The following is a 26,466-nucleotide window of genomic DNA, read 5'->3' as shown; positions in this document are numbered from 1 at the left end:
TAAAGCTGTGGGGTAAGACAGAATGTCCACTGTAAAGTTGTGGGGTAAGACAGAATGTCCACTTTAAAGCTGTGGGGTAAGACAGAATGTCCACTTTAAAGCTGTGGGGTAAGACAGAATGTCCACTGTAAAGTTGTGGGGTAAGACAGAATGTCCACTGTAAAGTTGTGGGGTAAGACAGAAAGTCCACACTGTAAAGTTGTGGGGTAAGACAGAATGTCCACTGTAAAGTTGTGGGGTAAGACAGAATGTCCACACTGTAAAGTTGTGGGGTAAGACAGAATGTCCACTGTAAAGTTGTGGGGTAAGACAGAATGTCCACTGTAAAGTTGTGGGGTAAGACAGAATGTCCACTGTAAAGTTGTGGGGTAAGACAGAATGTCCACTGTAAAGTTGTGGGGTAAGACAGAATGTCCACTGTAAAGTTGTGGGGTAAGACAGAATGTCCACACTGTAAAGTTGTGGGGTAAGACAGAATGTCCACTGTAAAGTTGTGGGGTAAGACAGAATGTCCACAATAAAGTTGTGGGGTAAGACAGAATGTCCACAGTAAAGATGTGGGGTAAGACAGAATGTCCACTGTAAAGTTGTGGGGTAAGACAGAATGTCCACTTTAAAGCTGTGGGGTAAGACAGAATGTCCACTGTAAAGTTGTGGGGTAAGACAGAATGTCCACTTTAAAGCTGTGGGGTAAGACAGAATGTCCACTTTAAAGCTGTGGGGTAAGACAGAATGTCCACTGTAAAGTTGTGGGGTAAGACAGAATGTCCACTGTAAAGTTGTGGGGTAAGACAGAAAGTCCACACTGTAAAGTTGTGGGGTAAGACAGAATGTCCACTGTAAAGTTGTGGGGTAAGACAGAAAGTCCACACTGTAAAGTTGTGGGGTAAGACAGAATGTCCACTGTAAAGTTGTGGGGTAAGACAGAATGTCCACAGTAAAGATGTGGGGTAAGACAGAATGTCCACTGTAAAGTTGTGGGGTAAGACAGAATGTCCACTTTAAAGCTGTGGGGTAAGACAGAATGTCCACTGTAAAGTTGTGGGGTAAGACAGAATGTCCACTTTAAAGCTGTGGGGTAAGACAGAATGTCCACTGTAAAGTTGTGGGGTAAGACAGAATGTCCACTGTAAAGTTGTGGGGTAAGACAGATAAGAACCTAGCGCCTTATATCTCACAGGAGCGAGTGCTCAACTGAGGGCAAAAAGTGAGGCATTGTCAAGGAAGACCTTGGGAAGAAGAGAGAAGGTAAGATCCCAAATCTAATTGCCTTTTATAATCATACAATGGGGACAGCAGGTACAATTCTACAGCCCTACCTGCAGGACATTGACATATTTGTGAGCAAGACTTTGCCAAGCATAAACTAAACAAAAGCTAAAAAACTTTTATGATGGCAAAATAAGTTCACACCTACGTAAATGGCATAAGTAACATTAGAATAAAGATAAATGATTATTTCATTTTTAAGTTAATCTCCTCTTCACATTCTGCCTGTATAATAAAATCAAAGCACCAATAGTGATCCCGAGTGTCTGTGATGACCTTTAACAGTCGGTGATGAACTCATTTAGAAGTGCAATGGCTGGGAGGAATAAATTCTGATCCTGCCTTCAATATCTCTTTTGATGTTACACAATTAATCTCCATACTTTTTAATTCTGAAAAGTGCACAGCCCTACACTCTAGTCAAACCTTGCACACGTCTAGCTCTGCTACTGTCAGGGCAATATTTATCTAGAAATTGAAGATATAATTCTGAACCTACGATACTCTTCAACTCCAACTACAAACACCTTAAACCGGAAACTTGGCTCACCTGTGGAAACTTTTAACACTTGATGCCAATTTAATGTGAATTTGATACCATTGTATCAGACACAGGGTATAATTTGGTCTTTATATACAAGGTGTAATTCAGGACTGCCATAGAAAATTTAATAGTACACAATGGGGCGAGGTAAAAATTCACAAACATGAAGTTATCTTCCAAATAACTGTGGAACTTCAGAGGTCCCTTTCAGGCATCATAACTATATAATTAGCTATCTGTCTTGTTTGGCACTTCTTCAAAGCTTATGCTATCATAAAAACTAAAGCAGGCCAGTGTTTGATCATTTGTCCAAGTATTAAATTTACATTTGATAATAAGATTGGAGGGAAAATTTTATTAGGTATAATGCAAAAAAGAAAAATGTTTAATGATTTTATACTGTGTATTACTAAACAATTATTACACATTATTTTTCCTTGCATTCTTCTAAATTAAAATTGTGCTATGTAACAAAATTTTTATTCTATGTTGTCAAAAATTTCTCTGATCATTTTAGTTTTGTTTTGAACAAAAGCACCGAAAATTAGTTATGCTCACAGCATCTAAACGTTTTTAAGGATAATTTGGTAGATTCAAACTAACAAACTTACATTTCGATTTGAATCAGTTGTGGCCCAGTCAACTGTAAACCGGTAATGGTCTCTTGAACCAGAAGGAGGCTCTCGATGGTGTTTGAGCCAGCATTGGCGGTTTCCATGGTTACAACAGTTTGATACAAGCCCGCTTCAGTAAATTCTTGGCTCCATCTGAAAGTAAACAGGAGCAAGTAATGAATGTTTGAAGGCAACGCCAGCTTAAAACTTCATAGCAATACACATGTATAACAAGCTTGATTTCATTCTAAAATAAAACACGTATGAATTCATTTGACCAAACTAATAAATAGAATGAAGCCTCCTACTCAACTTTTAATAATAACTTTTATAGTTATGTGCTTTGATACAGCCAGACATTGACAATATATGCTTATGGCCAGCCTAGACTGTAATATTAGTAAATGTTTAGCAAAATCAGCATTTCTTTTTAATCATTGAAACAAGAGATCATGCTGGAGTAAGAGCTGCTTTAAACAATATCTTTATCCCTTTTAAACACCAAAATGGGAACAAGAGTTATACCATTATAACATATGATAGTGTAATTAATTAATTGTAATTAATCTGTTTCTATACCTGTAGTCTGTGGCATCCACAATATGTTTTATATAGCGTGGACCATCATACTCCACATGTACCATGCTCCAGGTTGAAGGCTCCCCCTGAAAAGATCAACATCAAATTATCTAACACATTTTAAAGGTTGGTAAGAACGGGCTTATTTGGAAGTGAGAACTGTGGTAACACATTACATACATGAATAAAACTAAATGATCTATCACCCAAGGGACAACACCATCAGTTCTTATACCCCCCCTCTTAAACAGAGTTTATCCTTGACCTTTAAACCTTGACCTGACATTAACCTTTAGATTGCACTATTGGAAAAAAAATACCTATATAAACTATATTTAAATCAACTTTCTAATACAAATTTGTTCTGAAGATGTCAAACAATTGACTTTGCTGAAATTTACTTTCCACATATGACTTCATAGAACATCAAAGCGCTTGGAAAATGTCAATACAATTAGATAGTTTGTACTTCAATTCTATACTGCATAGTGAAGTTGAAAAACTGGAAACCTTTAGACAAAACTTTTTTCAAACTAAAAACCATATGGCAAAATAATCTTGGCATGACGCTACTAAATTCAATAATATTTTCTCTACATGAGCACGTATTAAAATGTCATTAGTTGAATCTCTACTACATTAATTTACCAAAAATGTCACGTAGAAATCTTTCTATATCCACAGTTACTTCAACTATACAAATTCAGTACAAATTTCTCTTCCGAGTCTGGATTTCATTCATTTGACTTGAGTATAACATCTTTCTTCTAAATTTGCAAAATCTATAACTATTCTTTTGTCCATTTACGATATAATGATTGCTGTTGTTTTAAGGATTCTACAAAAATCAAGCTATCGTCTATTTCTATTCTAGTACAGAAAAGACCTTGTTATTCATTTCCTTCCTAAAGAAAATATTACATCATCCTTTCAGTAAAGATCAATCTGAATGAATTTAATAAAATATTTTAACAGGTATAATCATAGGAGAACATACCTGTACAATGAATTCTACAGGTTGATGGACAGGTGAAACAATATCATGTGACAAAGTTATAAATTAACAGGTATAATCATAAGAGAGCATACCTGTAAAGTGAATTCCACTGGTTGATGGACAGGTGAAACAATATCATGTGACAGGTACCACTTCACACTTGCTGACTCCATCACCTCAACATACAATGTCTTAGTACGATTCTCCACTGTAAGATAGTTGGTTAATGAACAGGAAATATTAAATTCATCCCTGCTAATACTTAATTATTAACTTAATTGAGCTTTACTGCACCGTTATTTCTAAGCTTATCAACAGTTAATGATGATCTCCTGTGCATGCCATGTAGTGAGCTGCATCTTGGGAGACAGCAGTATGGTTGATTGTGTCTTTTTGTGTTAGTAAAAGTGTCATCTGATATGTAGTAGTATCTTACTGAAGCGTACTGCCAAAGACACCTAATAGTACAACTCATGCTGGTAAAGGCTGTACCAGTATTGAATCCCCTACCTTTATCCTGAACATTTTAATTACAGTTGAACAGAAGCAAACTTTTCATATTTAATTGACGATGGTATGTCTTGGTCAGATTTCCTGACAAATGTTCAGCACAAGAAGGAAAAGTTAGGCGAAGCCAAAAAAAGTCAGGAGAAGAAAGTTAGTTAGGAAGCAGAGAAAAGATCCAAAATTAAGTTACCTCATTTAATCATGCAATGGTTGCAGTGTAGGTAAGCTTTTAATGCCCTTATACAAGACCATGTATTATCAAGTGGGAGCTCCATGAAGGACTAGGACAGATTTTGTAAAGACTTTCAAGAGCTCCTTGAATGGGGCGAAAGTGCTCACTAGTCAGTCGTTCTTGTTTTTATGTCTTATATATTATATATATCAATGATATATTCTATTTTCTGATGTTTATCCTACAAAGCTTGAGTTTGTGCACAGAGCAATGTAAAACTGTCTATACAATCCATCATAACTAGAAATGATTATCAAATGACGTGCATGCTGGAACTGCATGTACCTTTAGACACCAGCTGATTTACAACAAAGATACCCATCTACAACACTTCCTGAGCTTGCTGTAAACCGAAATCATTTTGTTTATCATCAAAACTCCTTTGAAACATTTATTATTTCAAATCAAGGTTTCAGTACAAAGACTGACAAGGTTCCTTTAGGTCCGTCCTGGAATCTATACAGAAGCTGAAAGGTCAAAACAAAGAGTGACCGACTGATCATCGTAAGCGTCATGGACCTATAACTAAGTGTTCACATCTTGTGTTGATAATACTGAAGAAGACTATTAATGAAGACATTTGGCCTAATCTCTTTTAAGACGTAGAAAAACTGGTCTAGCTGAATTCTCTGCCAACAAACTCTTCACAACAACATATCATGAACAACTCTAGTCCACTTAATTGCATTACCATCAGTACACAAAAAATATCCCAACCAAATATTCAAGCTTTTACAATTTACATTCAATTTCAAAAAGATTTCAAAATCATTGATAGCTGAAATTCTATGATGAAATATGTCTATAGAATATATAACCTTGCCTTGCAAATCTAGTGATAAAATCAATTTCATTACTTCCCCTTGGTGGTAACCTTGACGAAAATACATCTGTATCAATCAGAAGCTTCATCCATCTCACCAGCAAGCTTGTCTTGGCTTTATAGCCAATGCCACAGTACTCATGTCTTTCATTAATTTGATTTTCTACTGGAGACATCAATGTTAATGCTGGGCAGACAAGTTTATTTAACAAATTAATGATATAAATAGACAAATGCATTGTCTTTTCTTCATGCCTTGGTCTTTGTCCCCATCAAATCCAAGAGATTGAAAGAGAACAAGAGGCCCATGGGCCTTAATGGTCATCTGACTATTGGCACAATACAACATAGTCATTTAAAGATTTTAGCCATTTTGACCCTTGTGACCTTGAATGAAGATCAAGGTCATCATTCATTTGAACAAACTTGATAGCCTTTCATCCCAGCATACTACAGGCCCAATATAAGTACCCTGGGCCTTTCGGTTATTAAGAAGAAGTCGTTAGAATGAAAAGTTTACGCACGGCGCACGACGACAGAAGGTGCATTATGACCTAAAAATTAATAAGGTTGGAAACTTCCCAGTACATTAAGGTGTAGATATTCTGTTACTATTGTAACTATCTAGTCCAGTAAAATTTAATTTGCTGACTAAATTTTTTATTAACTAAAAACAGTATGCCAGTGATCAGAAAGCTAAAACGTTATTGGCTATTTTACAAAACCTGTGTATAGTGACATGGTTACCATGGTAACATCAATTTAAAACCAGGATCCCTAAACAAGTAACAGATATTATCGTTTTCTAGATCGATGCCATTTGCTCTATCCCAAAAAAATTAAGCTTTTTTTTGTTCAAGAAATACTTATCTGATAAAGTGTAACATGTACTTTTGTATTTCAAGACAACTCTAAGTCACACATAAATGTAATTGAAATTTTACATTTAGAAAGAAAAGATAACACGTCAATTTTTATGATTTAAACTTTAAGCTATAATCTTATTTCATTGTAATTTGAAAGTTTCTATTTCCCCAAGAATTTCACCTCACTTTCAACTGTCAAAATTAATCCTTTTATTTTGATAAAAGCTTAATGTCATTTCCCGCTGCCAGTAACAGGGAAGTTTGAAGGTCTGTATTTCCCTGACTATCTCCCTGTCACTCAGTGTTATCTATCTTTGGCCTACAATGATAGGTTCAGGCCTAGGGTAATACTGACTCCCCACAACCTATCTATCCCCTTACATAGGTACAGCCCTAGGGTATTACTGACTCCCCACAACCTATATAACCCCTTACACAACAGACAATTCTTTTCTATCCTTATCATTTATCTTGGTCTATTAAACTTTCCTTAAATTGTAAGTGGTTTCATATTTAAGGCGGGGCTGAATATTTCCTCCTGAAATCATGCAGATTTTACGAGTGATATCTTGAAGACTTTACAAATTGCAGAAGTCACTGATATATTAAGACATATAATTTCTGTAGACAGGGAACACCCCTCTCACGAAACGAGATATATTTATCTTTAATTAGGTACTGGTATTTCATAATCACGACTAGGACACATAAATAGATCCCTTGTATGCAGATTAAGGACATTCTTGGACACACCTTAACAATACTTATAAACAAATAACACAAGTGTCAGTAAAATTTGTTTCACTTGGGAACAAATTCAAGATTTTTGTGGGAGGTTCATCAGATGAAATCAAGTTTCTTTTCAGTATAACTACAACAACATTTAATAGTTTTAAACCTAAGAATGCAGTGGTTTTCCAACAATTAAACTTTTCAGCCACTTTTGTTTTTACATAAAAAGCATTAGCTTGCACTTTCATGAGAAGTTCATCCTACATAAATGTGGCGCGGGCCGGATGATAAACAGATGTTCTTACACCTTGTTAGAGCAACAAAATCCATCCAAAATCAACATCCCCTTCCTGTGTATAGATAGTTTTTTTTCCTCTAATATTGTTACATCAAACTTCAGCTGTACTTTGTACCTTAAGCTTTTCTATGTTTATACAAAACTTACACAGAATGTCAACTGTAATCCTTAATCTTACCATGCGAGGTAATTCAGTATTACATGTCAGTTTTGTGCTGTAGTTATAGAGTAATAATTTGTTGTTATTTTGGCTCCTTTTACCAGATGTAATGACTTATTCATCTTTTCTGGCATTGCGTCATATTTGGTGATACATCCTATACATAGCCATACATTTGTTGTGAATCATCAAATCTAGATTGATGGTTTATACTCTAGTGTCACTCTATCAACCCATCCTACATCTTACATTGGTATCTTATAAGTGGTTCCTATGTATAATATTTATGTTTTTAGATGATCATAAACTTGATATTCACAACAGAGGTAAGCGTGTGTTGAAGCCAGTAATAACTATAAAAGAAATGTCAAGGTCAGCAATATCTTGGTCTGCAATGTCAAGGTCAGTAGTGTCTGTGAAAGAAATGTCAAGGTCAGTAATAATTGTGTAAGAAATGTTAGGGTCAGAAATGTCTGGGTCTGTGATGTCAAGGTCATCCATGTCTGTGTAAAAAATTTCAAGGTCAGCAATGTATGTGCAAGCATGCAATTTCAATGTCAGCAATGTCAAGGAGATATGAGGGTCAATAATATTTTGGGTAGGACATTTAGCAGTGTCAAGGTCAGAAATATATTTGCAAGCAATGCTAAGGTCAGTTGTGCCTTGGAAATGATTTTGTCAATGTCAGCATTGATGTCAAGATCAGCCTGTGTAAGAAATGTCAAGGTCGGCAATGATTGGTTAAGGATGTATAGAGAAATAAAGATACAGCAGTAAAATGGCTATGCGTATCAAAACAATCCTCATATAGATATGGCTGTAAATATGGCTGTGAAAGGCTTTGTGTAACAGAACAATAGATATGGCTGTAAATATGACTGTGAAAGGTTGTGTATTAAAAAAGATATGGCTGTAAATATAGCTGTGAAAGGTTTGTATAAAAATACTATAGATATGGCTGTAAATATGGCTGTGAAAGGTTGTATATAACATAACAATAGATATGGCTGTAAATATGGCTGTGAAAGGCTGTTTATAACAGAACATAAGATAAGGCTATAACTATAGCTGTAAAAGGCTGTGTATAACAGAACAATAGATATGGCTGTACAAATGGCTGTGAAAAGCTGTGTATAACAGAACAAAAGATATGGCTGTAAATATGGCTGTGAATCTCAGAACAAATGATATGGCTGTAAATGTGAATGTGAAAGGCTGTGTATAACAGAATAATAGATATGGCTGTAAATGTGACTGTGAAAGGCTTGTATAACAGGACAATAGATATGGCTGTACAAATGGCTGTGAAAAGCTGTGTATAACAGAACAATAAATATTGTTGTAAATATGGCTGTGAATAACATGACAATATATATGGCTGTAAATATGGCTGTGAATCTCAGAACAATAGATATTGCTGTAAATGTGACTGTGAAAGGCTTGTATAACAGGACAAGAGATATGGCTGTAAAAATGGCTGTAAAAGGCTGTGTATAACAGAACGATAGATATGGCTGTACAAATGGCTGTGAAAAGCTGTGTATAACAGAACAATAAATATGGCTGTAAATGTGACTGTGAACGGCTTGTATAAGAGGACAATAGATATGGCTGTAAATGGATATGTGTGTTGTGTACAACACGACAATCCGTGGCTATAAAGTTCTATATAAGACAGAACAGCTTACCAAAGTTTGCTGCAGTGACATTGACCTGATGGTACCCTGGTCTGTTGAAGGTCGTTGTTATAATTGTAGATCCAGTTCCATGCAGGGTGTAGTTAGCAATGTGCCATTCATAATCCAAGTTGTCTGTTACACCAGATGGCCCTAAAATAAATGATAAAATCAGTTAAGGGTACATGCTATCACAAAGTAACACAAGAGTTACACCCCCTAACAAAACAAGCTTCTGTGACCATATCTAATTTGCATTAATATTAGTTTAAGTTAGTGACTTACCAGTTGTTTTAGTACATGTTACACTAGCAATACCTTTATTGATGATATATAAGTTTACACTGGATTGTCATACATAAACATTCTAGCAGGACTGGATATCATACGTCAATCTCTGAACCTAGAGTCAGGTTATATCAAATACTCCCTCAAAACTTAACAGTTAAAAGATATTTACATCTCATAAAAGTGTCAGAAATATCTACTGTTGTTGATAGTCAGTCCAAATCAGCTCTGAATATATTTTTGTATCCATAACTTACACTGTGGGATGACTTGAAGAGTTACTGGTCTGCCCACCACTGGTACACCTATCAGCCTGACGTCTAAAGGTGGTACTGCCCTCATCACCAACACCTTGATAGAGTGAGATGTACTTGACACATTATTATAGGCCGTCACGGTGACATCATGAATCCCAGCCTCTTCAAACTGATAGGCAACGTAAAAGGCATCAATTTCTCGAAATAGTTTAACCCTAACATTCTCCCACACATGGTTCTCTGGTCCAGATTCAAATCTGAATCTAACAAATGTCATTGGTGCCACTGTAATCTCAAACTCGGTTTTTGTGCCTAGAAGGGTTGGTCCATAGCTCTCCATGCTCACGCAGGCTACAGGTTCCTGGACACAGACCAAGCTGTTGACAAACTGTGTAACATCACTGACATCATTCTTGGCCTGAACACTGATGTTGAAGCCTCCAGGCATATCAAACGTGTAATTTGCCATGGACAGACTTGGTTGTTTGGATACAGATGACAATATAGCATGTCTGTTTGGAATTTTCCAGATAAACTTTGGATTACTACCACGACCAACTGTTGCAATGCAGTAGACCAATTGGTCAACTCTGATACATCTACCGGGGTTACAGGTCAACTGAAGGTCAGAGATCGTCTCCTGGACAACAACACTTGTTCCTGTCTGGACTGAATTGATAATGTTAGAGGCTACAACATTCACCTGATAAAGTCCTGCTTCTGAGAAGTTATACCACAGGAATCGAGCACTGGTGTTCCATGTACCCAGACTGTTACCATGTTCATCCACTATCGACCAGTGATAAGAAACATTCATTGACGGTGAAATCAGCTGTACCTGAAATTTAGATATTTGTCCAACAGCAGTGGTATGGTGTGATTCAAGTCTTGCACCATACAGACGGTTGATGACATGTATGAATCCTTGGAAGTTTCCCGTGACGTTGCCCTGAACATTGTCGCTATCACTGTACACTGTCATCTGTGGTTGGTAGGCTCCTTCCTGACGATACAAATGTTCAAACTCCACCATCAGTCGACATCCCTGTCCATAACTAGCGACGACCATCATCGGTCCGTGGTCAGAGTGAAGGGCCATTGATGTAGAATTGGTGTCCTTTAGTTCCGTACTGTGGTGGTCACCATCACCGAATTCCACCTCCAGGATCGCTCCGATACGAGATGTAATCTCTAATGCCACCAGGAATCTGATTGGCTGACCTGGAGTAATGACAGTCTTGGATCCAGTTTTTATGGTGAATGTTGGGTTGTCTAAATATCGCCTCACTACAAACTGAAGTAAAAAGAAAATTCTATATTACCTGTACAGTGCAGATCAAATTTTGTAGTTTATCAACATAATTGAAAATGACCTTTTTCAGGTGAGCAAAAAACACAACCTTTAACACAAAAAGGTTCAAAACAGAAGATATCCATCAAACTCTATATCAGACAAATGATATTTGACCTCTGGGGCCAGAGGTCATGAAGAGTACCTGACCTATCATCACTATCTAAGAAGATAGTTTTAATGACCGGGGTAAGGGGAGGGACCATGTGTTTGGGATCTTCTACATCTCTCACCAGCCTCCTCACTAACTACCACACATCAACACCTGTCTAATTAAACATCTGATGGAGCGTTTAGTATAATACTCTAATTAAACATCTGATGGAGCGGTTAGGATATTACTCTAATTAAACATCTGATGGAGCGTTTAGGAGATTACTCTAATTAAACATCTGATGGAGCGTTTAGGATAATACTCGAATTAAACATCTGATGGAGCGGTTAGGATATTACTCTAATTAAACATCTGATGGAGCGTTTAGGAGATTATTCTAATTAAACATCTGATGGAGCGTTTAGGATAATACTCGAATTAAACATCTGATAGAGCGTTTAGGATAATACTCGAATTAAACATCTGATGGAGCGGTTAGGATATTACTCGAATTAAACATAAGATGGAGCAGTTAGGATATTACTCTAATTAAACATCTGATGGAGCAGTTAGGATAATACTCTAATTAAACATCTGATGGAGCGTTTAGGATAATACTCTAATTAAACATCTGATGGAGCAGTTAGGATAATACTCTAATTAAACATCTGATGGAGCAGTTTAGGATAATACTCTAATTAAACATCTGATGGAGCAGTTAGGATAATATACTCTAATTAAACATCTGATGGAGCGTTTAGATATTACTCTAATTAAACATCTGATGGAGCGTTTAGGATATTACTCTAATTAAACATCTGATGGAGCAGTTAGGATATTACTCTAATTAAACATCTGATGGAGCAGTTAGGATAATACTCTAATTAAACATCTGATGGAGCAGTTAGGATATTACTCTAATTAAACATCTGATGGAGCAGTTAGGATATTACTCTAATTAAACATCTGATGGAGCAGTTAGGATATTACTCTAATTAAACATCTGATGGAGCAGTTAGGATATTACTCTAATTAAACATCTGATGGAGCAGTTAGGATAATACTCTAATTAAACATCTGATGGAGCAGTTAGGATATATACTCTAATTAAACATCATCTGATGGAGCAGTTAGGATATTACTCTAATTAAACATCTGATGGAGCGTTAGGATATTACTCTAATTAAACATCTGATGGAGGGGTTAGGATATTACTATAATTAAACATCTGATGGAGCGTTTAGGATAATACTCTAATTAAACATCTGATGGAGCAGTTAGGATATTACTCTAATTAAACATCTGATGGAGCAGTTAGGATATTACTCTAATTAAACATCTGATGGAGCAGTTAGGATAATACTCTAATTAAACATCTGATGGAGCAGTTAGGATATTACTCTAATTAAACATCTGATGGAGCAGTTTAGGATATTACTATAATTAAACATCTGATGGAGCAGTTAGGATATTACTCTAATTAAACATCTGATGGAGCAGTTAGGATATTACTCTAATTAAACATCTGATGGAGCGTTTAGGATAATTACTCTAATTAAACATCTGATGGAGCAGTTAGGATATTACTCTAATTAAACATCTGATGGAGCGTTTAGGATAATACTCTAATTAAACATCTGATGGAGCAGTTAGGATATTACTCTAATTAAACATCTGATGGAGCAGTTAGGATATTACTCTAATTAAACATCTGATGGAGCAGTTAGGATATTACTCTAATTAAACATCTGATGGAGCAGTTAGGATATTACTCTAATTAAACATCTGATGGAGCAGTTAGGATATTACTCTAATTAAACATCTGATGGAGCGTTAGGATATTACTATAATTAAACATCTGATGGAGTGTTTAGGATAATACTCTAATTAAACATCTGATGGAGCAGTTAGGATAATACTCTAATTAAACATCTGATGGAGCAGTTTAGGATATTACTATAATTAAACATCTGATGGAGCAGTTAGGATAATACTCTAATTAAACATCTGATGGAGCGTTTAGGATAATACTCTAATTAAACATCTGATGGAGCAGTTAGGATATTACTCTAATTAAACATCTGATGGAGCAGTTAGGATATTACTCTAATTAAACATCTGATGGAGGGGTTAGGATATTACTCTAATTAAACATCTGATGGAGCGTTTAGGATAATTACTCTAATTAAACATCTGATGGAGTGGTTAGGATAATTACTCTATAATAAAACATCTGATGGAGTAGTTAGGATATTACTCTAATTAAACATCTGATGGAGCAGTTAGGATATTACTCTAATTAAACATCTGATGGAGCGTTTAGGATAATACTCTAATTAAACATCTGATGGAGCAGTTTTAGGATAATACTCTAATTAAACATCTGATGGAGCAGTTAGGATATTACTAATAATTAAAACATCTGATGGAGCGTTTAGGATAATACTCTAATTAAACATCTGATGGAGCAGTTAGGATAATTCTAATTAAACATCTGATGGAGCAGTTAGGATATTGAGCAGTTTAGGATAATACTCTAATTAAACATCTGATGGAGCAGTTAGGATATTACTCTAATTAAACATCTGATGGGTTAGGATATTACTCTAATTAAACATCTGATGAGCACTTAGGATATTACTCTAATTAAACATCTGATGAGGATATTACTCTATATTAAACATCTGATGGAGCGATAGGATATTACTCTAATTAAACATCTGATGAGCGTTTAGGATATTACTCTAATTAAACACATCTGATGGATGTAGTATACATTAGATGGAGGTAGAATTATTACTCTAATTAAACATCTGATGGAGCGTTTAGGATAATACTCTAATTAAACATCTGATGGAGCGTTTAGGATAATACTCTAATTTAAACATCTGATGGAGCGTTAGGATATTACTCGAATTAAACATCTGATGGAGCCGTTAGGATATACTCTAATTAAACATCTGATGGAGCAGTTAGGATAATACTCTAATTAAACATCTGATGGAGCAGTTGATATAGCTCTAATTAAACATCTGAAGGATAATACTCTAATTAAACATCTGATGGAGCGTTAGGATAATACTCTAATTAAACATCTGATGGAGCAGTTTAGGATAATACTCTAATTAAACATCTGATGGAGCAGTTAGGATAATATATACTCTAATTAAACATCTGATGGAGCGTTTAGGATAATACTCTAATTAAACATCTGATGGAGCAGTTAGGATAATACTCTAATTAAACATCTGATGGAGCAGTTAGGATAATACTCTAATTAAACATCTGATGGAGCAGTTAGGATATTACTCTAATTAAACATCTGATGGAGCAGTTAGGATAATACTCTAATTAAACATCTGATGGAGCAGTTAGGATAATACTCTAATTAAACATCTGATGGAGCAGTTAGGATATTACTCTAATTAAACATCTGATGGAGCAGTTAGGATAATTACTCTAATTAAACATCTGATGGAGCAGTTTAGGATAATACTCTAATTAAACATCTGATGGAGCGTTTAGGATAATACTCTAAATTAAACATCTGATGGAGCGTTTAGGATAATACTCTAATTAAACATCTGATGGAGCAGTTAGGATATTACTCTAATTAAACATCTGATGGAGCAGTTAGGATAATACTCTAATTAAACATCTGATGGAGCAGTTAGGATAATACTCTAATTAAACATCTGATGGAGTGGTTAGGATATTACTCTAATTAAACATCTGATGGAGCAGTTAGGATATTACTATAATTAAACATCTGATGGAGGGGTTAGGATATTACTATAATTAAACATCTGATGGAGCGTTTAGGATAATACTCTAATTAAACATCTGATGGAGCAGTTAGAATATTACTCTAATTAAACATCTGATGGAGCAGTTAGAATCAGTTACTCTAATTAATTACTCTAATTAAACATCTGATGGAGTGGTTAGGATATTACTCTAATTAAACATTTGATGAAGCAGTTAGGATATTTCTCTAATTAAACATCTGATTGAACGGTTAGAATATTACTCTATAATTAAACATCTGATGGAGCTGATAGGAGATTATTCTAATTAAACATCTGATAGAGCGTTTAGGATATTACAACAAATTGTTAATTTATGGTTTCAAGGTAAGGTTATATAAACTAGTTGCCCTTTAACGGAAGGCTTTGTCAAGTTTACTATAAGAAAAAATTATTACACTGTTACATAACTGTATTTTAGCTATATTTGTTATAACAAATGTCCTTTGAATGCATGTTTTATTTGTATGCTATAATCTGGTTAAGTCAGATGGATCAGCAATTTTTAGTTTCCATGAACTTCTTCACAGTTCTAAAAGTTAAAAGGGTAAAGTGAGGCTGGTTGATATATTTACGGTATGTTGACACAAGTCATAAACACTGAGGTGAGGGAGTATGATGTCCTCCTCATTTATTGGAGATGGCAGTGATGATCTCCTAATTTATTTATGTACACAAGCCACTAACATATATTCCATGACTTGTACAGGGTTCTTTTAATACAATCTATATGACAGGTATGATTAACTACATGTCAATTTACAGTGCACATACTCATTAGCTGTGGAGCTCAGTGCACCATACACACACCAATTAGTGCTAATTTTCTTCTCCAAGGCCCGGTTGTTCAAAACTATCGTTAACTTAACGATAGTTTTGAACAACCGGGTCCAGAGCTTCATTATTTTTGTTGATCATAGTGAATGCCCGCCCTCACCCCCATCCCCTCAAAACCCAACAATGTTTTGGCATTTTAAACATTACCTACAGTCAATGCAGTAACAGTCTGTACTCATACAGGACAGTGCCTCTAATAAAATGCATCCAAACTCTAATTTCAAAAACACTAAACTAAAAGTGTGTAAATTTATGCTGATATAGTATTGAATTATTGTAATGACTAATTAATTTTGAATAATAATAGCGTGACTTTTTTGTTGTTTCTAAATGATATAAAACACACCTGCCCATAAATTAGAGTTTGGGGACAGGTGTTTTCCTTGCCACTTTCCATACTTTGCATCAGACCATGGAAATGTGTGTATCAGACTGATACAATAAACAGCCTGATGAGGAGAGACAGAGAGAGCCTGGTGGTCCCCTAAGGACCTGAGGGACAGGGAGAGCCTGGTGGTCCCCTAGGGACCTAAGAGACAGGGAGAGCCTGGTGGTCCCCTAGGGACCTGAGAGACAGGGAGAGCTTGGTGGTCCCCTAGGGACCTGAGAGACCTGGTGGTCCCCTAGGGACCTGAGAGACAGGGAGAGCCTGGTGGTCCCCTAGGGACCTGAGAGACAGGGAGAGCCTGGTGGTCCCCTAGGGACCTGAGAGACAGGGAGAGCCTGGTGGTCCCCTAGGGACCTGAGAGACAGGGAGAGCTTGGTGGTCCCCTAGGGACCTGAGAGACAGGGAGAGCCTGGTGGTCCCCTAAGGACCTGAGGGACAGGGAGAGCCTGGTGGTCCCCTAGGGACCTGAGAGACAGGAAGAGCTTGGTGGTCCCCTAGGGACCTGAGAGACAGGGAGAGCTTGGTGGTCCCCTAGGGACCTGTGTAAGAGCTACCTGACACATTGATCACAGACAGATCACAGACATCATACTGCGGTGGTGCCTCAAATACATATACTTCTACACTGTTTCATACAAAAAGTAGGAATACCATAGTTTTATACTGTAAACAAAGTCTTTCTCGTGCAGTATTTTCGTGATCAAGGTATAGTCGCCAAAAGTTTATCTCAACAAATTAAAAAGTCTTCTACAATTCTTGCACAATTAGATTAACAGGTATCGCTATTCAATTTTCAATCCACGAAACTGTAACTAGACAAAATTTAGTAGCCGCGTAAATAAAAGAAAAAGGAAATAACAGGCTATTGCTTCTAATACCATTTATATAATTCATTTCTTTGTGTACAAGTGGACCAGCCTTTTGGATTCACAAGAGATTTTAGCAATTAGTGAATTAGCATATGATCTTATAGGTTAAATATCGGTTACTAAATAGAACAGGTTTTGGATTTCTTATTGTACTATAATGAATGTGAATACAACAACACCTGCTTGGATCTAACTTTCCACAATTGTCCCATCAAGAAATGATGGTAAATCCTTCAAAAATTTTGTTTCCGTCCTTTTTGTTTCTTGTTGATTATTATATTTCCTGTGATTGACCTCTAAAACAAAAGTTTTACAAACTCACTGAACAAATACACAACCGTTAGAAGGAAGTGCAGCCTTCTGGATTAGTGCGAAATATTTTCCATATGTTCAATGAAGTAAACAGGTTCCTAAGTAAAATTCCACAATCAGATACAGAGGCTTCATCTTCTGTCTGGGCAGGTGGCACCACTAGTCTACCAGTATAAGGACTACCAGACTTCCATCTGTAATAAAGGGGGGGGGGGGGGGGGGGGTGCTATAACATACAAAGGAGATAGGAGCTGGGGATTTGAGTAGGCTGGGGGTTGGTGAGAGGATTACCAGACTATCATCTGTAGAATAGATGGGGGCTGGGGGTTTGGGAGAGGATTACCAGACTATCACCTGTAGAATAGATGGGGGCTGGGGGTTTGGGAGAGGATTACCAGACTATCACCTGTAGAATAGATGGGGGCTGGGGGTTGGGGAGAGGATTACCAGACTATCATCTGTAGAATAGATGGGGGCTGGGGGTTTGGGAGAGGATTACCAGACTATCACCTGTAGAATAGATGGGGGCTAGGGGTTTGGGAGAGGATTACCAGACAATTACCTGTAGATAAGATGGAGTGGGGATAGGAGTGTACCCGACCATAAAATACAAAGGAGGTAGAGGCTGAGGGTTGGGGATTAGGGGAGGGGGTTACCAGACTATTACCTGCAGAATAGATGGGGGCTGGGGGTTGGGCAGGGGATTACCAGACAATTACCTGTAGAATAGATGGGGGCGGGGGTTGGGGGAGGGGATTACCAGACTATTACCTGTAGAAGAGATGGGACTGGGGGTTGGGGGAGGGGATTACCAGATTATTCCCTGTAAAATATATGGGGGCTGGGGGTTGTGGATTAGGGGAGGAGGTTACCAAACTATTACCTGCAGAATAGATGGAACTGGGGGTTGGGGGAGGGGATTACCAGATGATTCCCTGTAGAAGAGATGGGATTGGGGTTGGGGGAGGGGATTACCAGATGATTCCCTGTAGAATAGATGGTTATGAATATACCAGTCTCCCAAAACAGGCACCTCATACAACATACACGCAATTTAACACACCACATACATGGGAGACCGTCCTTACATGACCATAGCTGTTAATAAGATGTTAATTAATCAAACAAACAAACAAAAAGAATAGATGGGGGCTAGAGGTTGGGGGTTGGGGAGGGGATTACCAGACGATTACCTGTAGAATAGATGAGATTGGAGGTTGAGGGATGGGATTACCAGATTATAACCTGTGGAATAGATGGGACTGGGGGTTCCAGAGGGGAATACCAGACAACTACCTATAGAATAGATGTGACTGAGGATTGGGGGAGGAGGGGATTACCAGACTATTACCTAAAGAATAGATGAGACTGGGGGGTTGAGGGAGGGGATTAACAGATTATAACCTGTGGAATAGATGGGACTGGGGGGTGAGGGAGGGGATTAACAGATTATAACCTGTGGAATAGATGGGACTGGGGGTTGCGGAGGGGAATACCAGACAACTACCTATAGAATAGATGTGATTGGGAATTGGGGGAGGGACTACCAGACTATTACCTGTAGAATAGATGGGGGCTGAGGTGGGGGAGGGGATTACCAGATAATTATCTGTAGAATAGATGGGGGTTGCGGAGAGGATTAACGGATAATTATCTGTAGAATAGATGGGGGTTGGGGAAAGGATTATCGGATAATTATCTGCAGAATAGATGGGGATGTGGGGTTTGAGAGGGGGTTACCAGACTATTACCTGTAGAATAGATGGGGCTGAGGTGGGGGGAGGGGATTACCAGATAATTATCTGTAGAATAGATCGGGGTTGGGGAGAGGTTTACCAGATAATTATCTGTAGAATAGATGGGGGTTGGGGAGAGGATTATCGGATAATTATCTGCAGAATAGATGGGGCCTGGGGGTTTGAGAGGGGGTTACCTGACTATTACCTGTAGAAAAGATGGGGACTGGGGGTTTGAGGAGGGTTACAAGATATTTATCTGTAGAATAGATGGGGACGTGGGGTCTGAGAGGGGGTTACCTGACTATTACCTGTAGAAGACATTGAATAGTATACAGAAAGGTTACTTACAATGACCCATGTCTTTTGTAGTCGCCCGAACTCGTTGTGAACAGAAACTTGCAACTGATGCGGCCCAGATTCTCTCAGAACAAACTCCTGAAAAACACAAAGAAGAAAATGTTGTCATAACCTTTAAAGAAAACGTGATAAATCCAGACGATGATGATCACTCATATAAATTCTCCGAATGATCACCTGCAAAATGATGTATGTTACTTCATTAAACATGAATTACACATGCCCACACTTATCTACTACATGTTTAACATCTTCTGTGGTATGTTGATATCAATCAAACTAGTCAGTACAGATTTTTATAAACAACTGCTATATGTACTAACCCTCCAATCCACATACTAAGCCTGGTTTACTAGACACAGACTATCACACGATACAATTTCCACAAAAACCAGAGGGCTTTCCTTATAATTCTCTAGTCCCTGTGACAGCGTTAAAATGTAAACTTAATACACTGGCATATGTCAAGACACAGAAAGATCTGTCTTTTTTTTTACACATAAGGAGTCATTTTTTTAAAAATTAAGTTTTACAAACCTGTTAAAAAATGCTTCAACTTCTGAATATATTTCCTCACATTAACAGTCTTTACATATGTCACAAACTGTTAGAACTACTTTATATGCTCCACAAACTGTTAGAAAAGCAGTATTCTGCACAAATTGTTTACAACACTGTCTAGATTTGGATGGTTCCCTGTATGTGTTCTGCCCCCTTGTGTAGGTGCCCTTCACCGTACCTGAGTAGGACCAGAAGGGTGGGTGGAGTGACAACTAGAATGAGTGGTGATACCATCTCAACCTCTACATCTGAATCAAAGCTTTAGTCACCAGCTCCACACCATAAATTATCTCCCGCCCCTAAAGCTCTAACTACACATTTAACTAAACACTGCCAGGGTTTGTTTCAGAAAATTAATCCCCTTTGTTTCTTCATTGAGGAAATTTATCTAGTTATCTTTATAGACTGTTTGTTTTACATCTGACAGCCAAGGTTTGTTACAGAAATTTTCTTCCATCTTCTTTGATTGTGAAGATTTGTTTCGCAATAAAAAAAAAGTAGAATATAATAATCCCTTAACATCACATAAAAAGAAAAACATCAGTTTGTATTAAACAAAATTAAAGATAAATAAAACACTATGAATTACAACTTAATTAAAAGAACGGTAATATTTTAAATATAGTATCTGGCACTAGGTCAGTAAATGATTTGCTAATTTACATATTTCCAATATGACAACCCTGCTACACCACCTTAGAAACTGTTAACATACCCTTTCACTGTACCTTTTTGGTAAGTCTTTCACATATGTATACTATCCAGTGCAGCTAAAACCAGAAACCAGATTACACCATTTCTCCTGACCAACTGGTATCATCCTTGCATAAAAATGATAACTAATAGAGAGGCCATTAAAGTATCCCCTGTAACAGATAGACTGTACCACCTGCCACTCAGAAATGACTACCACAGTCAATGTAAGGCTATAGCCAGTCAGAGAAGTCATGTATGTATGTATGCATCTGATCAGGACTGCAAATTATCACATGTCATATATAATACCTCTTTCCTGTTTCATAGAAAAGAGCACTAAATGTTGGCTTTTGTTAGTTATTTCCTTGTTCTTTAATTAACAAGTGTTGCCCTGTCACTTATAACAAAATTCCCCACATCATAACAAGCAAGGCTGTGTCATTAAGCCTGTCAGTCAATGGCAAGTGCTTGCTGACATAAACTTAACGACACTTTATTAGTGTATCAAAAATTTATTGATATTATTATATACAGTATCTATGTATTTATTTCACAACACACAGAGGTATTTATTGCTAGAACAATTCATGCTAGCTCTAGATTCTGTTGAGTTTTATATATTCCTCTGGTTATTAAGAGTGGTGGGTCTCACATGAAGCAACCTATAGAATTACATCAGTTACTATTTATAGCCATTCTATACAAATCTGACTGACCAGTCCAATATCCATCCAGACTGATCTGACCAGTCCACACTTAATGGTCATTGCTTCCTTATCTCCTGGTCATTTCTCTGGTCATCAGAACTAATTAGATGACAAGACTGTATTATGTCATGGTAAGCTACACATCCATCAAGGACTATTATTGTGTGTAGGGCCTCCTTCTAGGAATACCACCAGAACCAGACAAAGGGATCGAGGCCTAGACAGGCTCCAACAGTCAAAGGAAGATAGCAATTAATGACACTGCGGCTTCTGAAAACAGCCATGTCATTAGACCTTAATGAAAACAGCAATACACTGGGACTTTATGAAAACAGTCATGACATTGGGACTTTAAAAAAAGAGCAATATCACTAAGACTTCTGAAACAGCAATATGAAAAAAACCACAACGCTGGGACTTAGACTAAAACAGCCATGACACTAGGACTATGTAAACAGCAATGACATTGGGACTTTATGGAAACAGCAATGACATTGGGACTTTGATGAAAACAGCCATGACATTGGGACTGTATGCAAAAAGCACTAACATTGGGACTTTATGCAAACAGCAATGAGATTGGGACTTTAGTAAAACAGCAATGGCACTGGGACTTTATCAAAACAGCAAAAGCACTAGGACTTTCTGAAAACAACAATGACACTGGGACTTTATGAAACAGCTATGACACTGGGACTTTGATGTTGAACTTTGAAACAGCTATGACACTGGGACTTTGATGTTGAACTTTGAAATAATCATCAATAACACAGAGACTTTAATGAGACTTTAATGAAGATACCATTCACATATGACTAAAATGTTGAAGACATTAAAGATACCAGGACTTAGATGCAGATACAAATTAGACAGAGACACCAATTAGACAGAGACTAAAGTGAAGATACTGAGTCATGAAATTTGATTTAGATAAGCACATGAGATAAGAATATACCAGCCTGTATGTATGTTAGGGTGTAACTTTACATCCATGTTCTAGACATAGACTCAGTCATAAACCACTTTTACCACTGAGTGACTAATGGTCTAACATTGTATAACTAAGGAGTACTAGGGTAGGACCACCTTCACCAAGTATATATCAGAGATACTACTGGCCATCTGTACTGAAATAACTATAGAATGGGTAGGGGTTGAGGGGCATAAAAGTCTCAATCAAAGTGGATGAACAAACTTTACAGCACACAGACAACTTACAAAGAAAGTATAGAACACCTGTAACAACGATTTTTATACAATAAATAATGTAATACTTACATGACACTATCTATGATAATAACCATGAGTATCCCTCAGGGATTGAAGATTGTTCCTTAAGACGACTTGTTACAATATCATACTGATCATATTATTCAACTGCAGATCATTATCATATCCTGAGGAAGGTTTGCACTTGTTGTAGAGAGGACATTTTACCAGGGTAATTATAATTCATGGAATTCCTTCAAGTACAGTTTGACAAAGATAATTATTCACATTGTCTAGTCATGTGTAAACACATACTTCTAGATTTTAAAGGATCGGGTTAATCTTGGGCATAAAACTGGTGTGTTTTTCAATTCTTTTATTTCTTATTGAAAAACATCTTAAGTTTTCTGTAAAGTAAAACCAGAAATCCATCCGTTGTCAATACTATTCCACACACAAGTATAGTTTATATGTCTTAATTGATATACATGTAATTAATTACAAATTTTCATCATATCAAATTACTCCCAGTGACAAAATCCTGCTAAGACTTGTGCATCAGGTTAAACCCAGTGACATTTGTATATGGAGTGCCCCAGATCAAATTCCTTACTTTTAATACTTGATGCAACATATTGCTCAATACTTCATTCCTATTTTGTGTACACTTATTATAAGGATGAAAATCCTAACTTTCTTAGCCATGCATAATGTAGTAAATATCCTTACTCATACCTAATACTAGAATGTATCTCCTATGCTTTTTGGCAAAATTTTAATGCTAAATTATTTAGATTATCTCCCTTATAAGCTGATTTCTAACATTAAATTTTCTCCCCTATTTCGAAGCTAAATTCCAATACATGATTATCTCCCTTTTGATTATCTCCCTAATAAGCTGATTTCTAACAATAAATTATCTCTTATTTCGAAGCTGAATTCCAATACATGATTATTTTCTCTATCTATCAGCCAAATAATAATACTAAATTCCCTCCCCTATATCTAGGCTAAGTTCTAACACTAAATTATCTCTCGAATGTCAACCAGATTAATCGTACTTCATTCCCTCTTGTATATCCCAACTATGATAAAATCTATTACTGTGTAGATTGTCTCCCCTTTTTTTCTCAGCTGTAATGCTTGATTGTCTCCCCTATTTTGGAAATTTAATCAAATATATGGTAAAGAAAAAAAATAATCTCTTAATATTTCAAAAGACAGTGGTGAACCTAGTACCAAAATGTTGGAATTCAATTACATAATAGAGTTGAAAAACAGTTCAGGTATCAACTCTAAATTGAGCCTAATTCATGCTCCCACTGTCAGTTTAACTGAGTTACAAGTGGAAAGGCTGATCCTGCATTGTTAACCAAGCAGCTATTCTTCAATGCATTGCAGTCATATCAGTGACAGTTTTGAGGCATTAATATGGAAAGTTTATAACATTTTAATGCTGACCTTATAACAACAAATAAATCATTAAGTACAAGAATTCCTAAATGATGACAACAACTGTGTTGTAGTTGATGGACCAATCTAGGACCATTTTCATATGACAGTGTATTAAACTATCACAGTTTTTACTGCTGAATGGTAACAAGCCTTGTGCATAAATTGATTGCACTGCTGATGTACTTGTGACATAACATGTTGAATACATTTGATACCTTTCAGCCTATTTCCTCATCAACCATTCAGTTACCATGACAACAGCAGGTGGCTGGGACAGGTGATAGCTGATTTTACACAGAAAGAACATTATCAGGTTTACTAAACAAACAAAGAAAATATCTTTTGGAAACACATGTGTATTTACATGTATTATCAAATCATATATATTGGCCTTATCTTACCTTTATATTTTGTTATAAATAAAGACATTTAAGTAGAAAGGCAAATAAAAATCCTTTGGGGGAAAGAAACATATTTTATTTGAACTTTGAACTATTGATTCACAATTGATACCATTGAGTGAGATATGAGATTTACCTGTTTGGCAATAATATGTCATTGTAGTCTACCCAATATTGAAACCTTTTACAGTTGCACCCCTGTGGACAAACACTATTTCTCTAGCTTACTGCACACGCACACTACAGGTATGAAGAATCGGGTATTTGATATTAGTTATAAAGCCTGAGAAAATCTTCCTACTATATAATGAATCATGATAAATGATTGGCTGCCTGACAGTTAGTGATTGATTTTCATCAGTAACTTCTTTGGTATTCCTGTGATGTCTACCGGACTCTGACCTTGGAATGTCATTCATTCTCTACATGCACCCTACACAGACACAAGGCTTCGCTATAAGATTACTCAGGTGGTAATATTTCTCTACCTCTACTCAGCACTACTTTATCTAAAGGTAAAACTATTATTTGTTTTTGGTCTCTTTGTCTAAAATGCAATTGCATGGCCAGACTGGGGCTCAAACTCTGGACCCCAAACACTAGTAGCCCGATTTGCCCTACCGATATAGCTAGCTGGTGGCCAATGTTCGACCCATTCCTGAGTCCAAACATAATATAATAATTTATGTTACAAAGACCCAGTTTTATTGATATTTCTTAATTCTCCTCAAAAAAGCATTACAAAATTTCAGATGGAAAATCCTAACTTGAAGAACATTTACTACTTTCTTTGGACAGTTTTAAGACATTTTTTCCTAAGGAATATTGATAAACTTGGCCAATCATATCAGTGTTACCAGCTACGGTCCTTCCACATGGTAAAAGACTTGTAGTTTTGTATACAACAACATGAATTATGGTAAACAGATCCTAAACAGTCATCTGAAATAAGATCTCTGATGTCTACAGCTGAATTAGCCTGCAGGTATACAAAAGCCAGTGTATATTACAAACAGCACATATGTCACACCATCCAGAAATCCAATCTTGCATCAATCAATATTGATATTAGAACCATAAATCAATTCAAATTCTCGAAATTAAATCTACCCACCCTCAGACATAAGCCCATTAGAGATTGGAACAGACATGTATAAAATAAGCAGGTGTAGATTATCCTTCCCTGTCACAATGCTTCTCGTGTGCAGGCTGGATTCAATTTCACCTTTAATAACAGGTGACTTATAGGAAGGTTAATTTTCGTAATTTGCATAATTAAAACTACAGTTATAAATCCACTTGTTTCCATGATATCAATTGGCATATAAAATAAACAGTGTATCTAATACCACAGAGATAATCTGCCAATGATAACTTATATGACCTTTGTTTGGAACAGCCTATTTAAGGTTTCAAGAGATTATTATTATGTATATACTTATTTATTGGTACATGAACAGAAGAAAACTGAAATATTAAAATAGTCAATACATAATACAAGTATAAAGTTTCTAATTTACCGAACAACATGTCAGAAACTTGAGCAAATCTGCTGCCATCTTTGGTTCATCTGGATTTTGTAGAAACACCAATGTGTTGTATTACTACAGTTTCTGCCAATTAAACATGAGCTAGCTCCACCTGTACAATCTCAGATCGTGAGTTGTGTGAGTTGCGACACCTGGCAGGCTGTAGCCAGGAAATTTGGTAGACCACTCACTGCCAAGTCATTCTGTAGCATATGAAGGAAAACCCACCATAATCTTACCATTCACCTAAAAAAATTTCATACTAGAAATATAAACCGCCGACTCCTTAATTCTAAACTAAAGAGAATACCAA

At 36.6% G+C, this 26,466-nt stretch overlaps 1 protein-coding gene across 4 annotated transcripts in view; it reads right to left on the bottom strand.

Moving 5' to 3' along the window:
- LOC138314888 (polycystin-1-like protein 1) overlaps positions 1-26,466 on the bottom strand; it is a 273,559-nt gene that overhangs the window by 135,616 nt on the left and 111,477 nt on the right. For all 4 annotated transcript variants that reach the window (XM_069255496.1, XM_069255497.1, XM_069255499.1 and 1 more), the window contains 6 exons: positions 19,587-19,673; positions 9,843-11,136; positions 9,310-9,450; positions 4,096-4,211; positions 3,007-3,092; positions 2,425-2,580 (listed from right to left, as the gene is read on the bottom strand). In XM_069255496.1, the coding sequence (XP_069111597.1) occupies positions 2,425-2,580; positions 3,007-3,092; positions 4,096-4,211; positions 9,310-9,450; positions 9,843-11,136; positions 19,587-19,673 (1,880 nt within the window). The remainder of the gene's footprint in view (positions 1-2,424; positions 2,581-3,006; positions 3,093-4,095; positions 4,212-9,309; positions 9,451-9,842; positions 11,137-19,586; positions 19,674-26,466) is intronic.

This window comes from Argopecten irradians, chromosome 2 (assembly GCF_041381155.1).
Source record: "Argopecten irradians isolate NY chromosome 2, Ai_NY, whole genome shotgun sequence".
Classification (NCBI taxonomy): domain Eukaryota; kingdom Metazoa; phylum Mollusca; class Bivalvia; order Pectinida; family Pectinidae; genus Argopecten; species Argopecten irradians.
This window is presented reverse-complemented; position numbering and strand designations above follow the sequence as displayed.